This window comes from Actinia tenebrosa, unplaced genomic scaffold (genome assembly GCF_029948245.1).
Source record: "Actinia tenebrosa isolate PJP-AT-01 unplaced genomic scaffold, QUT_ActTen_1.0 PGA_scaffold4__44_contigs__length_22323623, whole genome shotgun sequence".
Lineage (NCBI taxonomy): Eukaryota > Metazoa > Cnidaria > Anthozoa > Actiniaria > Actiniidae > Actinia > Actinia tenebrosa.
The window spans coordinates 20140700-20157703 of NW_028292581.1; the positions used below are offsets into that span (position 1 = coordinate 20140700).

At 38.1% G+C, this 17004-nt stretch overlaps 2 protein-coding genes and 6 non-coding genes across 8 annotated transcripts; 2 read left to right on the plus strand and 6 right to left on the minus strand.

The window, feature by feature from the left end:
- The first annotated feature begins 738 nt into the window (after positions 1-738).
- On the plus strand, positions 739-12858 carry LOC116296514 (uncharacterized). The gene is made up of 10 exons (XM_031704539.2): positions 739-814; positions 2979-4229; positions 4644-5020; positions 5255-6043; positions 6421-6654; positions 7228-8010; positions 8357-8402; positions 9157-9486; positions 10197-10457; positions 11304-12858. The coding sequence occupies exons 2-10, from the start codon at positions 3122-3124 to the stop codon at positions 11591-11593; spliced, it is 4218 nt and encodes a 1405-aa protein (XP_031560399.1). The 5' UTR covers positions 739-814; positions 2979-3121; the 3' UTR covers positions 11594-12858.
- On the minus strand, positions 12579-12650 carry Trnad-guc (transfer RNA aspartic acid (anticodon GUC)). Its single transcript has one exon. It is a non-coding gene; the product is annotated as a tRNA-Asp (tRNA).
- Trnad-guc (transfer RNA aspartic acid (anticodon GUC)) lies at positions 12740-12811 on the minus strand. The gene has a single exon. It is a non-coding gene; the product is annotated as a tRNA-Asp (tRNA).
- A 42-nt stretch (positions 12859-12900) lies between the features above and the next one.
- Trnad-guc (transfer RNA aspartic acid (anticodon GUC)) lies at positions 12901-12972 on the minus strand. The gene has a single exon. It is a non-coding gene; the product is annotated as a tRNA-Asp (tRNA).
- A 91-nt stretch (positions 12973-13063) lies between these two features.
- On the minus strand, positions 13064-13135 carry Trnad-guc (transfer RNA aspartic acid (anticodon GUC)). The gene has a single exon. It is a non-coding gene; the product is annotated as a tRNA-Asp (tRNA).
- An 89-nt stretch (positions 13136-13224) lies between these two features.
- On the minus strand, positions 13225-13296 carry Trnad-guc (transfer RNA aspartic acid (anticodon GUC)). Its single transcript has one exon. It is a non-coding gene; the product is annotated as a tRNA-Asp (tRNA).
- A 250-nt stretch (positions 13297-13546) lies between these two features.
- On the minus strand, positions 13547-13618 carry Trnad-guc (transfer RNA aspartic acid (anticodon GUC)). The gene has a single exon. It is a non-coding gene; the product is annotated as a tRNA-Asp (tRNA).
- A 1743-nt stretch (positions 13619-15361) lies between these two features.
- Positions 15362-16255, plus strand: LOC116296507 (somatostatin receptor type 5-like). Its single transcript, XM_031704531.1, has one exon. The coding sequence runs from the start codon at positions 15362-15364 to the stop codon at positions 16253-16255; it is 894 nt and encodes a 297-aa protein (XP_031560391.1).
- Positions 16256-17004: the final 749 nt, after the last annotated feature.

A 17004-nucleotide genomic window follows, 5' to 3' on the forward strand; every position in this document is an offset into this window, starting at 1 on the left:
AGATAGCCCGAGTAATAACCGTTGGTAACGCACTCTCTAGTAAACACTCAAAGGACTTCTTTTGACTGCTTACTAGAAAGTGTTACATACCACAGGCAACCCATAAGAAACAAAACACCAACGGTTATTGATTTGAATTTAATCGGCTATCAGTTTACAGCGCCGATCTGATCACAGAGCAGATCACAGCTTATGTAATAGGAAACCGATCAAAACACAGGAAACCCACAAAGAGCAAAGTTACTTTTCTAAAAGAAGCAAAAAAATATAGCCGGGTTCCCTGTGTCTATGCGTCTTCTTCAAAAGGCATTAACGACTAAGGTCACAATGTGACCTCATGACAGATTTTACCACAAATATGATAATGTCTGTCCAACCAAATTTTGGCTAATGGCAGTGGTATAAAGCCCGTACATGTTGTGAAGTTATATAATTTGATTCCATTTACTTAGAATATATAAGTAAGCAGAATAAGTAAAAAATGTTGGAAAACATTTAGTTCTGTTCAAAGCATTTCATTATGAAAAGCATAACGACTAGAAGCGATGGATTCTGTTTTTATTAGCTTTTTAAAAATCATAAAAAATTTTACCCGATATTCTATATACTTATACCGCGGAAGTAGAACCGACTGACCATACGTGTACCCCTCCCCTCCCCCCTTCCCCCTCCCCTCCCCCCTTCCCCCTCCCCTCCCCCCTTCCCCCTCTCAAAATAATGACGTATTTGTGCCGCGTACAGAGCCAATTTACCATGAAATTTAGCCTAACCTAGTTTGTGACAGAATTCTCAGAAACAGGAAAGTCGAGCAAAGGTAAGGTATTCTTTGATTTTCTTCGTCTCTCGCAAGTTACTAGCCTTAAAAGTATAGTTCTGAATGCGTGGTTCACGTTGGCAAAGCGTTCAGCCTGGCGAGTTAGCTTTCGTTTTCATCCTCGCGGCGATACATCATGAATCGGAGCCACTTCGCTTTAAAATTTAGGGATTTCATTGTTTTAAAATCAAACAGGGAGAGAGTTATTGTAGATTATCATGGTTAATTGTATTCAGAAGATCATGTTTTTTTAAAATTTTCTGTCTTATATGAAATAACTAATTTACGGCCTAAAAATAAAGCGCCAAACGCCGCAAAATTAACTCGCTATTTGAGGGTTTTAGAACGCTCGGAACCACAGAAAAACCATCCAAATAATGAGCGGAGTTATCAAGTTTGGTCGATTGATATTTGGTTCCAAAATTGATTTTTTGAGAGGTAATTGATATTCGCCATAAGAATAAGGACAATTCAAACCAGGGATCCCAATTTGTGGCAATAAGAGTTTTTATTTTCTGTGCGATGTAAAGACCGTGAACTCGTATTAAAATAGCATGTTCGTCGTGGCACGCGAATACTGACAGTAAATGCATTATAAACGTGATTGCACCATACAATTTAAGCGAAATATTCATACTTGCACTATGTTCGCTGTAGTATTTTTCCATCTAACATATTAATTACTGATCTGTTAATGTGTTACCGTTCATGATAACGACGTGGATGGAGCATTGCGTGACTTTGAATTGAGGTGAGCGTGCTATTTTGAGTATTTCACCGGTCGTGTTATTTACATTTTCGTGAAGCGTGTTTAATAGTTGTCAACTGTGCGTCGGACAAACCCTCCCTACTCCCGTTGACCGCTCAGAAGGTTTCTTGGCACCTTAACTGAATAGAAGTTACGTTTAGTAATATATATATTTAGGCACTGTCTAAAAGCGGAGCTCCCGATACGGAAGTCACAGGGGAGAACAATTTGAATGAAACTGAAAGGTAAAAATAAGATCGGGGAAAAAATCTTCAATTATTTTTTATTCGAGATAAAGATAATTTCTCCCGTAATAAGAACCATGCAGTGAATTAATCGAATCGAAATGCACTTTATTGTTGTTGTTTTTTCTTTTTTTTTTTTTTTTTTTTTTTTTTTTTTTTTTTTTTTTTTTTTTTTTTTATTTTTGTTTTTGTTTTGTTTTTTTTGTTTTTTGTTTTTTGCGCGAGTATACTCTCCCACTTAGGAATATTGTATACACAATATTTCACGGCAAAATAACCAGCAATCTTTGCGGCACTACGCAATTTTTCGCGGCAAAATAACAAATTTCCACGGCACTACACAATTTCACTCACGGCAAAATACACAAATACACAACTCATTTTTTTGAGAATACCGAATTCCTTTTATACAAAGTCTTTGTATTAAAACTACTACATATTTTATAATTTATCGTATCATTCACTAATTAGTACTATTTCATACAGAATCCTTTGTTTTCTATTGTTTAATTATCACTATTTAGTTCTAAAAATTAGTATTTGTTTCACGGATTTAGTGTCAGCACTCTACTGGTTTATTTTATGGTTTATCCGGCTGAATTCTCTGCGACAACGTTTTCTGAAATGAGTGTTAAAATCTGTTTTGCCAAATGCAGAAATATAAAAATTTATAGTTACAAAATCGATTTGGCCTAACAGATGTATTGACGGATTAGTAGGTCCTTGAAATCTTTATTAGAGCAGTTTTAGAGCAGTTTTCGAAAGACTGTGAAAAGCTCAGTGCCGTATGCGTGCCGTGCCGTGACAGTGATGTTTTCTAGAATTTTAATTGGCTGATTTTTTTCACGCGCAATATCTTCCATATTTTCCATACAAAACGACCACGATTTTTCTATATTAAATCCGAGCCGAAGGCGAGGTTTTCTAAATTACTTCTAAAGCTCTGTGTTCTATACGTTCCAGTTGAATAGGCAAGAGTTCTCTAAACGTTCCAGTTTGGTGACCAAGAGTTCTCTGTGTGTTGCGGTTCAGTGAGCACTTATTCATCAGCACAATCAGCCCCGATTTCCCCTGGGTCCGAAAATCAAAACCGCCCCCGGGATTTTTAGATTGTCGACTTTCTTGCGAGATTGTGGTTTTCTTGCTTACTGTGTACATGTCGTGATTACAGGTAGATGCAGCCAAGGAGCGATTACTCAGTCGCCATGCTGAACTACTTCCTGAAACTGGACATAGCTGATATCGAGGAAAACCAAGTAAGCGTTTCTTATAAAACCAATCTGAGTCATTCAGGAACTGATAGAAAAGGAAAAGATGCGTAACGAGAAACTACAAGGTGTTTGCGTTTTGCCACCCAAACCCTGCCATGACGTTATCCATCGTGAAAGAGAAATCAAGAGCATACTACAGGAAATGGAAAAGTTGAGAAATGCTAAACAACACGAAATAACTTTAATCTATCTGTCTGGGAATCCTGGCTGTGGCAAAAGTGAACTAGCTAGACAGATTGGTCAGAAAGTGTTTCATGATGTTCCCGATAAGGAGACAGAAGTAAAATTTGTGTTCACTCTTAATGCATCATCTATCGACACATTGATAGGATCGTATCTCAAGTTGGCAGAAAGCCTAAAGTGTGATGAGACTTCTACAGCAAGTTTCTCTCAGGAAGACGTAGTTATCAGTCATCTTCAAAGTCTAGTAGCCCCAAAATTGCGGAAGTATTCCTCATGGCTCCTGATCGTGGATAACGTCACAGACCTGAAATCAGTCTTCAGATACTTGCCAAAGGCAAAAGAAAAGACTGACGGCAATGGTCAGATACTGGTAATTGTCACTCGAGACAGTAGATTCATTCATGATGCTTCTAGATCTTACACTTACCATTTATCCCTTAGTCGCGGTATGGATCCTGATGAAGCAATAAGAGCGCTTCCAAATATATCTGGCATTGCTTCTGATGACGAAATGACATTGCAAGTTGTCAAGGCTCTTGATTTGCAACCGCTGGCAATTGCATGTGCTGCAACTTACATGAAACGTGTACGCATGACCACACCAGCGTTCTCATGGCAAGGATACTTGTCAAAACTTCAGGACAAGCAAGAAGTGACAGCTGAAAGGGGATATTCTCAAACGTTGATGGCAGTAGTCCAGTTGGCCATAGAAAAAGAAATGTCAGAAGATGCGGTAATGTGGCATGCTTTTAACTTCTTGTCTGCGGTTACGACTTCCGAGAGGACACCACTGGAAGATGTCGTGCAATATGTAAAAATTTGCTTGCCAAAGGAAAATAAAGATATCGTGGCCGCAATCCTTTCATGTTCACTTATTCTTTCTTTTGACGGCCGACCAAAAGAAATTGGCGTACATCAAGTTGTGCAGAGATGTCTACTAAAAATGTTAACACAGAACCGGATGCCAGGTGCGAAAAACTCTTGTGCCCGCAAAATAAAGTCACCTAATAGTTACTTATAGTTAAATTATTTTTTTCTTTTGAAAACGAATCCCTTGGTCTCCTACGCAGCCGTCGTTAGTTTCGCTCCCAGATTCTCACGAGCCCGTGAGGACCGAGACTAATGACGGCCGCAAAGGAGACTAAGGCAAAAGTGCGAAAGTGCTAGAACGACTAAACACTTAGATAAAGAGGTTTATTTTATTGAAGAGCATGGAATCAGCACTAGCCAGCGTGCAGCCGGACTTTTTTCTCGTAGTTCGGCTGCACGCAGGCTAGATCAGCACTTATAGCACTTAATCAGTACTTATACCTCACATCCTTTCTGCTTTGAGCACGAATAAAAAAACAAATTATATCTTTGATATCTTTCGTTATTTTCAGCTCCACTAGAAATCCGTTGTCGTGGTCCTGAAGCTGAGAAAGTGTATCGACAAGCTCTGAAGAGCGGCGAGGTAGAGGTTTATCGAGGAAGAATAATGCTGGTTGGTCAGGACAGAGCCGGAAAAACTAGTCTCAAAAAGTCCCTTCTTGGTTTGTCATTTGACCCTAAAGAACAAAGCACAAATGGAGTAGTGGTAGATCCATCTAGCTTTAGTGTTGACGTTGATGATGCTACTGTAGACTGGCAGATATCAAAAAACGGTGACGCAAACAAAAACTATGAAGATGGTGTTGCTCGCGTAATGGTTCAATTGTTGAATCAAAGCCCTAAAATACAAGAACCGGACTCTTCTCAGAGCCAATCGAGACCCCAACAGGTAGGGAATACATTTTTTCCTCATTGTTCAATGAGATTTTCTCTTGCAAGCCACATTTACAATTCTGTAAATTAAATAATATATATTCTGCTATAGAAGCTTTGCACCATCGTGTGATGGCAGCCATGACAGGAGGCACAACAACAGATTATTTTTCGATTAGCACTATAACGCATTTGTATATAGTGTACATTTTTACAAACGCTTTTTCATTAAAACTCACTTGTACCGCAGGAAAGCAATGTCGACGTTGACCAGAGCCTCGATAAAGCTGATAACCTACAGGATGCCAATATTGCTAGTAACCCTGTTGTTGACAGTAGTCGTGACGACGTCTCAGAGGAAAGCAAGAAAGAAAGCAAAGGAGATGACCTTGAAACAGGAAATGCTACAAGAAAAGATGTTGTACCAGAAACCGTGATAGAAAACTTAATCCAACGTTTGTCGGCGAAAAATCTAGGTTCTTCTGCAGGACAGGAAACTACTGTCAGTATTTGGGATTTCGCAGGTCAACAACTTTACTACGCTTCTCATCCTGTGTTCTTTTCTCATAGAGCAGTTTATGTTTTGGTTTATAACCTTAAAAAAGATTTAGTAGCTGTGGCAGAACCTCGTGTAAGGCAAGGTGTGCATGAGATACGCTTGGACAATCATGACCAGCAAACTAACTTGGAAGCTCTTCATTCATGGCTCGTGTCAATACATACTGCTCGACCAGAAGCCAGCGATGTAGGCCGCGAAATACGGCAGAAACTCCCATACTTACGTCCTCCTGTTTTCATCACTGGGACTCATGCCGACTGTCCATTTGAAGAACCAAAGAAAATGGAAGAAATCATACAAAAAAGTTTGACCGGAAAGAGCTACGAAAACCATGTTTTAAGGCCTTTTATTACGGTCAATAATTGGAATTCGTCTAATGATGAAGGCGTAAAGAAGCTCAAGGAAAACGTCAAAAAACTTTTCTGCATGGAGCCCTACATGGGGGAAAAAATTCCCGTACGTTGGTTTAAATTTGAACAGGTAAACAAAAATGCAATTCTCCAATACTAAGTATAGTAACTTTCACCGGGTAACTTAAGTTGTGGCATTAATTTTGAGACTGCTTTTTCATCGCCTTGCAATTGATAGCCACTGTACGAAGGTTTAACCGTGGAGAGATGATGATGCACTGACATGGAGAACGCCAAAAGTAATTGAGGTTCCCTTGACTGCGCCTTGATCCTAGTCAAGAACTTTGTATTATATTCTATTTTTTTCCCATTTCCTAGTCAGTGTTCAAATATATCCTAAATCCACATTTTTTAATGTGCTATTTACGAGTCCTTAAACCAGTCAGACCCCTACCATCTATCCCCTCCTCTTTCTTAAACTTAAGCTGTATTGTTTTGGCTCTTTAGGTTATTAAGAGTTTAGTGGAAGAAGAAGGGAAGAATCATATGTCGTTGAAGGACCTTGAAAGATTAATCCTAAAGGTTTGCGACATAGAAGACAAGAAAGAGATCTCAGCTCTGCTAAACTTTTACCACGACCTCGGTGTCATCTTGAAGCATGGAAACACAGTCGTTCTAAAGGCTGAATGGCTTATTGATTTGTTTAGGAAACTCATTACTATCAGACCTTTCAATGAACAGGTTAGTAAATGTCCTTTTCTAACCTGAATTTCACGACAAGTGTGGTCCTCTTTGTCATTCTTATATTGTGCCCTAGCTTTTACTTATTTTATTTTTTTTAGTATTAGTTAAATGTCATCAGCGTTCAATCACCTACATGAGACCTACACTCGGGGATAGAAGAACTTTGGCGCTGCCTCACTTGTTTTTATGTTTTCATTCAGTGGTCAGCTCGCATATACGCCTACTTCGAAAATCGTTGTCGCACCAAGAGCCTCAAGTAACAAGCCAAGGCTCCAGAGAACGTCGGTACTTTTAATTATAATTAATTTATTCAATGTTCATGCGGTGGCTATAGTTCTCCACTAATTATCATGAATAAACTAATTACAGCTAAAAGAACCGGCGTTCTCTGCGGTCTTGGTTTGTTGCTTGAGGCTTTTGGTGCGAAAACGATTTCTGAAATAGGTGTATAACCAACAGCCCTTCCCCCTCAAGTTTATTCCAATCATTGTTACCCTTGTTCATGTATTCATATCCTAATGATGTTTAACCTCTGTCTCGGTAAAGAATCTTTGTTTTGCTACGTTTCAGCATCCAGTAAACTCAGGATATTGGAGAACCTTGGAGGAAACCGGTATTCTTGACATGGAACTTGTCGAACACGTCTTCAAAGAGAAACTTGAACATGGAGAGACAAAAGATGATATTCTAGCCATGATGGAGCACTATGGACTCATAGCTATATTTCGAGGAAACGAAGACCCAAAGAGCTTACATTATTTTGTGCCTGCTCAATTGAAGTCATCCCCTGAAGCATTTTTTGATGTTGGTCCTTCCAAGTCAGACCCATGCACTTTGTATTTACACTGTCTAGATGGATTTATTCCCCATGGTCTGTACAACTGTTTAGTGTCTAGACTGATTACATGGTGCTCCGAGAAAGGCTATCCCCACAAGCCAAAGCTCTATCAAAGTGTTTCAAGGTTTTTCATCGGTCGTACTTATGCATATGAGCTATTTCTAATACGCAGAAAGCGTTTTGTGAAAGTCGTGCTCAGATCACTTCAACCAGAAAGATCTTGGGTATTTCAGCCCATTCCCTTTCAAATATGGAAATTTTTGGAGCGTTCTTTGAAAGAAATAACAAAAGAATGCCACTGGTACCAATTCCTGAATTATGAAATCTGCGTGCTCTGTCCTTCTAGACACGTTGTAAAGTGTGAAAGACACCAACTGGAGTCGTGTATTGATGATGATTGTCTTCACCTGTTGCCTCTTAAAGAGGATCGAGAGTTGGTCTGCAGGGAAGGCATCGGTGAGGAATCGAAGCCATACGTTCTTGGACTGGAAGAGTGGTATAGAGAGCATCTAATAGTAAGTATACTTCGACCGTTTTCATCCTGTATATCAGGTATATAGTATACTTTCCTTCATCATAAGTTCGCCCCCATCTTATGAGAATACAAGATAAAACTTTAAAGATACAAATTTCAGCGTAAAAATTACTTTTATTTTTTCGGTTTGTGCGTAACGTTTTATATTTAGAACACGTGTCATTCCAGACTGTAGGAATAGAATTCTTTAGTTGAGTCTCATCCACAATTTAGTCTCTTCCTTAGCATTATATAATTAACGATAAAAGGATATTTTTTGTAGAGTGGTAGTGGTCAGCACGTGTTCAGATTATTATCTCTCATTATTTTGTGTATCCATACAACAGGTTCCAATGCACAATGAAGAAGGATGCGCTATTGGTGGCATTTCAGGTTAGTATAAAACTGGTTTGGCTTCTAGTCTAGGGAAAGATAAAAAGTAATGACCAAGCTCACTTAAACTACGGTAATCATGTCTTGTCCCTTGGGGTCGAAGGGAGCTAATTCAAATAAATGAGAACTCTAGCCTGTTCGAAAAAGACAGGAAAAATGCAAGATACATGCAGAACTAAAAAAAAAAAAAAACAAAAATGAATGAAAAATAAATAAATAAATGGGATCTAGCAGTGGCGTTTCTACAGAGTAGCTATTCATCCACTGTCATTCAAATTGGAATTTAGGAGTTGATTTTTGCAGAGGGAGGAAAGCCGGGGAACCCGGAAAACCCTCGAAGCACAGGAGAGAACCAACAAACAACTCTACTCACATACGACACCGAGCTCAGCGGGACTCGAACCCGGGTCGGCATTGGTGAGAGGCGAGCGCCCTCACCGCTACGCCACCCGTGCTTCCCAAAACTATCGAAAATTTGAGTCACGAACGGTTTCATAGCTGTCTATAATGTGACCATGCTGTGCTAGTGGAATTTGATGGCAAAAGCATGCATGCCAACACATTAAAAAATGGTCACAATTTAGGTATTTCCGTGATAAATGTTTTCATTTCTTTTCGTTTAGAGCAGTTATGTTTCCTTAATAAACTACTGACATGTTTAATGAGGTTTTCAGTGAATCAATCCAAATTCACGGATGGGCATGGTAGCACACTATCCATACATATTTTATATTTACCCCTGTTTTATTTTCAGTTAACCCAACCTTTGACTTAAGCGATAACCAGAAGAGATGGCTGGTGATTGGTATTTGCCTAAATAAAATACTTCTGCCAAACTTGCGAAGTTTCATTGAACCACAGGTGCTATGCCTCTACTCTCAACTCAAAAGCACCCACAACATCCACGAACAGGTTTACCATGGACACCTTCGCAAAGATGGAAAATGCAACAGTTTGAATTATGGCAGCATCAACAGCAACGAAGCAAATCACAGAAAGGAAGCTCGTCTTTACGACTACAGAGTTACATCTGCTGTAGATTTAGCCAAATTGTACTTACAACCTTTTATGGCTAACTTTTCAGGTACGAAAGTTCATCGCTGGAAATTTTTGCAACGTTATAGGCGCAGTCCTTTCACATGGTTTTTTTCTTTATCACGTTGACAGACTTTAAACTTTATAGACTTTATAGACTGTTTAAAAAACTTTAGTCTATTGACAGAATCGAAATATATCAGTTGCGCAAGCGCTACACACAGGGAAAGCTCATGCAACCTGAAGCAATTTTGTATAACCGAGGCTTTCTATATAAGCGAAAACGCTTAAAGACGGTTAGTCGTCAAAACTGACCTGAACTGTACTGAAGGAAGGTCGCAAATGCCTTGCAATATAATTTATCGTCAAAGTTATTATTTTTTTCCCATTCTTCAAAAGTTTGCAAACTTTTTTTGTCAACAGACCCATAAATACAACAATAACGAATAACTTGTCGATCCACATATCACTGTCACCCGCAGTTGGCTCGGTTGTTTGGGGATCGGACGTTCGTGATCGAGGGAGGTTGTGGTTCGGACAAAAATTTGGGGTCTTATTGGGTTGATTGTGGAATTATGGTATAAGAATTTAAAGGGGTTGGAGCAACGTACCTCGAAGTGGACCCTGTGTCGTCTTTTGCAGCAACAGCTTGAGGGAAATCATAAATAATATCTTACCTCATTTTAATGTTACTGAATAAATACAATCAGCAAATAGTATTTAACAAACTATGCGGATCTTTTGTACTTTTCGTGGCAGGTTTTGATGGCACCTGCGATTTATCTGCTTCTCTTGGTATTCTATCCTCCGCCAGCGCATTTTCCCCAGACGTCCAAGACTTATCAAACCAAGTGCGGAAAGACGTCAGAAATGAATGGGGCCACTGCAACTTTTCTGTCTGGGATAAAACAAAATTTACAACTTGCTTCAAGCTGATCGATTCTTTAGTAAAGGCTTTACGCCTGACTCCTGAAGAAGAGAAGAGAATCGCGGATGAGCTTCAGGAATGGAAATATAAAGGTAAGAAAATGAATAAACACTCCTGCCTTTGAAAGTGTAACCTTTTAAAGTGTTAGTAATTTTACGTGTAAATCCTTCAATATATAAAAGTAACATGCATAGGTATTCCTTCGAGAATGAAAAGAAATGACTTGGTGAAGATTTTGTTGTAAGTTGCAAATTGCATTCCAAGCCCTATGGAGGACGTGAACGCAATCAGCGAAAGGTCACAACGATATGGAATTTTACCAAATTTTGTCTACACGGTTTCCGCGGTATATTTTCTTCTGTGTTGACATTATTACAATTCGAATATGATAACTTTTCCAGCGGTAGTAGGCTACAAACACGATGCAACTTGGAGCATGCAATATGCCACAACATGCAGCAAAACCTTTTTGGGATAGCTGTGTATTTAAGAGGTATACCACAAGGCCCTAATTGATTCATGTTATGCCACAGGTAGCCCAAGCTTGGTTTCTGTGGTGTCCTCTTATAAGGAAATGTATGGAGATTCATCAAAAAATTCAATAAAATCATTGAAATGTGAAATAAATCCTCGAAATTTTACCCGATCATTGAGAAATAGCACTTAGTAATAAATATTTCTTACTGGTGGGGGAAAAAATCTTAAAACGGGCTAAATTAAAAAAATAACCACACAGAACAAAAGAAGTGCTATTTCTCAATGATCGGGTAAAATTCCGAGGCTGTATTTCACGTTTCAATAATTTTATTGAAATTTTTGATGAATCTCAATACATTTCCTTATAACAGGACACCACAGAAACCAAGCTTGGGCTACCTGTGGTTATGCTATAACGTTTATCATAATACATTGATATGGATTGATGTATTTACCTTCAGGTGTCCAACTTTGTATGGGTAACATTACAGACCAGGTCAAGTTTATTAAGCTTAGTGATACAGTACTTGAACGATTGACTTGTGAAGTGAGGCATTTGGAAAACTGTGAAGAAGATGAAGCACGTCGAGGCAATGCCTTGAACAGCATAAGAAGTGATTTCGAGAAGTATAAGGACAACATTAATAAAATCATCGAGTCTTTGGAGCAAAGGCTGGAATGCCATGACAGAAAGATAAAAGCCTTAGAATTAGCTGTACGTCCAAATTATTATTCTTGTATTATGTTTTAAGATAATGGTTACTACAGGTCTAAGGGTTAGGATTAAGAGGAGTCGCCTTTCGTGAAGACCCTCTTGTCAATTTTGTAATGTTACAAATCTCACAGTAATTTACTTATATAATAATATTTTTTAATTTATTTTATTTTATTGATACTCTAAAGCGTTTCACAAATTACAATAACTAAAGAAACTCCATGTGATTAAAATAAATAGAGGATATTACATGGGCGCGCGGAGATACGAAATTTATCTTCGAGTGTTGAAAAGATCTCTCACAAGTGAGCGCAGCGAACGAGTGAGAGATTTTCAACACGAGAAGATAAATTTCGTATCTCCAAGCGCCCATGTAATATTCTGTTTATTATATAATTATCAATGAAAGTATGTTGAGTTGTGGCTTTTTCAGACAATACTTTCCGTGTATTTTTGAATAGCCATCGCAATGGTGTTATTTTCACACGTGAAAATAACATGTTATTTTCACGTGTGAAGATATCAATTTTTCGAAATAGAGAAAAATAGATATTTCATTGGTAATTATATAATAATAATATATATTTATATATTACATATTATCATACATATTATTGTAAGAATTCGACCAATTGAAAATACTATATTTGCTAGCAAATAAAATAATTCTAAAAGAGAACTAATCAAATTAAAAGATACACTCCTATTGCTAAAGATTCCGAGATCGCAGTCAGAATTCATATAAATAGAAGTTGTCTCTCACTTGTGAAGTTTACGATTTTTAAAATTACGTTTTGCTCTAAACAAAGACCTTCATCAGTGTAAAAGAGTCTGAAAAATCACTCTCTGCATTTTCGACGTTAGATGTAAAAATAAATGGCATTTTGCATTTGGAATATTGAAACGAAGAGACTGCTGACCACTACAGAGGAATTACTTGACTACATTCTCTTCTGCACCTATTTAGTCCTTTTACGAGTAAATGTTGCCTTAAACAATTTCTAAAAAATGGATATTTCCTCTCCCCGGCGGGGAATTGAACCCCGGTCTCCCGCGTGACAGGCGGGGATACTCACCACTATACTACCGAGGAATTACTTAACGACATCCTATTGCGCATATATTTGCTCGTTTTTCGATTAAGTATTAACTTTACAAAAGTTCTAAAAATAGATGTTTCCTCTCCCCGGCGGGGAATTGAACCCCGGTCTCCCGCGTGACAGGCGGGGATACTCACCACTCTACTACCGAGGAATTACTTAAGTACATCCTATTGCGCATATATTTGCTCGTTTTTCGATTAAGTATTAACTTTACAAAAGTTCTAAAAATAGATGTTTCCTCTCCCCGGCGGGGAATTGAACCCCGGTCTCCCGCGTGACAGGCGGGGATACTCACCACTATACTACCGAGGAATTACTTAACGACATTCTATTGCGCGCCCATTTTGTCCTTTTTCAATTAAATGTTGCCTTAAAATAGTTATTTAAAAAAAGGTTATTTCCTCTCCCCGGCGGGAAATTGAACCCCGGTCTCCCGCGTGACAGGCGGGGATACTCACCACTATACTACCGAGGAATTACTTAAGTACATCCTATTGCGCATATATTTGCTCGTTTTTCGATTAAGTATTAACTTTACAAAAGTTCTAAAAATAGATGTTTCCTCTCCCCGGCGGGGAATTGAACCCCGGTCTCCCGCGTGACAGGCGGGGATACTCACCACTATACTACCGAGGAATTACTTAACGACATTCTATTGCGCGCCCATTTTGTCCTTTTTTGATTCAATGTTGCCTTAAAAAAGTTCTAAAAAAAGGATATTTCCTCTCCCCGGCGGTGAATTGAACCCCGGTCTCCCGCGTGACAGGCGGGGATACTCACCACTCTACTACCGAGGAATTACTTAAGTACATCCTATTGCGCATATATTTGCTCGTTTTTCGATTAAGTATTAACTTTACAAAAGTTCTAAAAGTAGATGTTTCCTCTCCCCGGCGGGGAATTGAACCCCGGTCTCCCGCGTGACAGGCGGGGATACTCACCACTATACTACCGAGGAATTACTTAACCACATGCTATTGCGCGCCCATTTTGTCCTATTTTGATTCAATGTTGCCTTAAAAAAGTTCTAAAAAACTTGTTAAAAGAACTTGTATTCCAATAAATCTTTAATTTAAAGGTGTTTTCAAATAACACTAGGCAAACAACTCGACACTCATCACGTTTCTCTTGTTGTATTCACATCCAAACAAGGTTATTGTTGAGCAGCGTTTTCAATACAAACTAACAAACTATGCAAACTATCGTATTGGTACACCCCAATTGCACAAAATCTCTTTTTAGATGAGATGGTTTTTTAATATTATTTTTATCTGGAAAAATAATGTGCTTATCAGATCAGGGCAAACAATGTCGTTCTAAGAGAAAAAAAGATGAATCCAGAAAGAATAAATAGACCTCAGTATTTTTGTTATAGATGAATAACAATCACGTGATCAGGATTCAAAAACGCTATGCTATCAGTTATGGTGAGTTGGCCCTGGTTTCAGGGTGAGAGTATCTTAGGCCTTTCTCGAGCTTCATTAAACAATTACAACAGGCATTTTGGTCTATAGTTTTGATACAAATAAGACCATACCAGGCATGGTTTCCTATCTCAAAAAAGGTCTATATAAGGGCCTCCTCTTTCAGCTGGCGAAAATTTTATTCGCACTGACTGGTAATAAGTTGAAATCAGAAATATTATTTTAAAGGATTTGCACAGTAATAATAATAATAATAATAATAATAATAATAATAATAATAATGATAATAATGATAATAATAATAATAATAAAGTCTTTATTACATTTGATGAAATACACATCAAATTTACAAATACATAATACAGTATTAATAAATATGATATAAAAATAAATAAACTTAGTATTATAAAAAAGACACTAAAAAGCTAAATTATAATTAAAAATCAATCTATTAATAATAGAATTTTTAAAACGTTCTGTGGAGATCTTTTCCCAGTTTCTGAGGAGAACATATATTAGCACCTAGTATCATACTCGTTTCTGTCAAGAGGGATACGTCCACACGTATCCGGTAATTTTTGTATCTGCAATTTTTTTTTTGCGGATACAGTTGCGTCAACACGTGTCCGGAAATGTTTGTATCCGTATCCGCAAAATTTCGAATACGCTGGCGTAAACACGATTTTGCGCATGCTCAATGAGAAAAACTATCCGTCAAAGGGACTAGGCACTCTAGCGTGCATCAGGGCGGATCAAGAAATTTCCGGATACGTGTGGACAGTGAAAACGATTGGAAAAATATTTGAATACGCAGCATGTGGACGCGAACATTTTCGTATCCGCAAAAAAAAAAAAAAAAAAAATGGCGGATATAAAAATTTCCGGATAAGTATGGACGGGGCCTTAATTTACATTCGTAGTCCATAGCTTGATTAAGCCCTGCTGCTATGAGAAATAAGACAATGCTCTGTTATATTAAAAGAAAAAATCAATATTTGTGAAGCTTTTAATTAATCTGTAATACGAATCCAATGAAATAGGATTTCATTAAAACTTAATAAAGAAGTACAATGATTTTCAGACGGATCAAAAACAAAACACTTCAAAATGACGTTATTAAAATAATAATAAAACCAGCTGTGTATTTTTGGAATGGCAACAAACCTACAGGCAACACAACCTGACTACATAAGAAGATAGTTCCTACCTCAAGTCCGATCAATAGCTGTACAGATTTTGATGTGATCACATATCGGTGGAAGTTCGAACCCGAGGTCATGCCAGCTACAGGGGAAATCATTTTTTCTGTCGTGCTCTCTGCTGTTCTCGTTTTTAACATAGCAGGAAACTCCCTCGTTATTTACATCATCAGGAATGAACGAGGAATGAAAACCTCCACAAACTATCTGCTGTTGAACTTGGCTGTAGCAGATCTTTTATTTGGTGTTTTTTTTGCTCCTGAATTCATTTTCCTGCCTTTCTTTCGTCAATCCGTGCCTGATGGAGTTCTTGGTGACTGGCTGTGCAAAATACTCTTAGGAAGTAACATCGGTTGGGTGGCGTCCAGAGCTTCTATTTTCACCATGATTTGTTTATCAGTTGAACGATACTTTGCTGTTTGTCGTCCTCACACCTTCCGTCAGCGTTTCTCGATAAAAATCGTCAAAGTGCTCATTGTGGTGTCCTGGATATTTGCTGTTGTTATGCTATTTCCATTACTTGTTCATATTCATTTTAGCAGAGATGATTATCGCTGCTCCCTCGACAAGTCGATTTTCAAAGGTTATATGTTGTATTCTTTGGTAGAAATAACTTGTGTCTTATCTCTGATGATATCTTTTACTGTGAAAATATTCATTTCCCTCTGGTGCAAGCAGACAGTCGAAGCTACAGGAGAACGAGAGATCACCGAGAGAAAGAAGAAAAAGAAGGTCACGTTGTGTGTTCTTGCTGTAGTTGTCACATATGTGGTGTGCTGGAGTCCTGCTGCAATAAACTTTGTCGTAGCACTTGGGTCATCATCAGCAATACAACCGGAATTATTTACAGCATCAGTTCTGACGTCGTCTATCAATGCTGCTCTTGACCCGTATCTGTTTAGCTTCCAAAGTTCAAGATTTAAGGTTTTGTTCAAGAAGGTTCTTTGCTGTAGAAAAGAGTCTTCAGGGTAATTAATGACTGGAAATTGTCAGTTGAAGGTCAACAAATGAGACATACTGCTGGACGGATTGTACTGAACACTATACTTAAAAGATTGACGAATCGACCGCGCTGTGATCTTATCCTGGTCCGAAGTCAGATGCCTTGTCCATTAGTCAACGAAGGTCAATCTTGATATATTATCTTAATCATCGCTGGTAATTCAGTTCAACTTATTATAATACACCCAACAAAATTACTCGATTCTGATTGGATAAGAGGAGTACAACCAGTTAAAAACCCCAAACAAAAACTCCGTCTCGTACAATTCGTTATTCATAGAAAACTTTCAAAACATCTCTCGTACCTATGAATTCCAAATAGTGCTCGAGATCGTGCAACTTCCTACACAAATCAAATCACTGTGTTCAACCCAAAATGACTGTTGGAACATTGGACAGCAACATATTTACCTCGCGATCTTTTACTAAATCAATAAAGGATTGAGGAAATTGAAGGATAGAACAAAATGAAAAGACCGAAGAATAAAGGCAAAATACAGACATGATAGGATCTGACTGAACTAAGAACTAGGAATAGATTAATAGATTAAATACTTGATAAAAAGTAGAAACTCAAAACGCTTGTAAATCGAAATGCAATTTTCCCTGTTAATCATGATGTTGGTACTGCGAGTCCCATACTTGATTTTTATTCCGCTATGGTATTGCTGGTACTGCCTTTTCCTGGTTCCTTTCCTATCTTAAGGGTAGGACGCAGC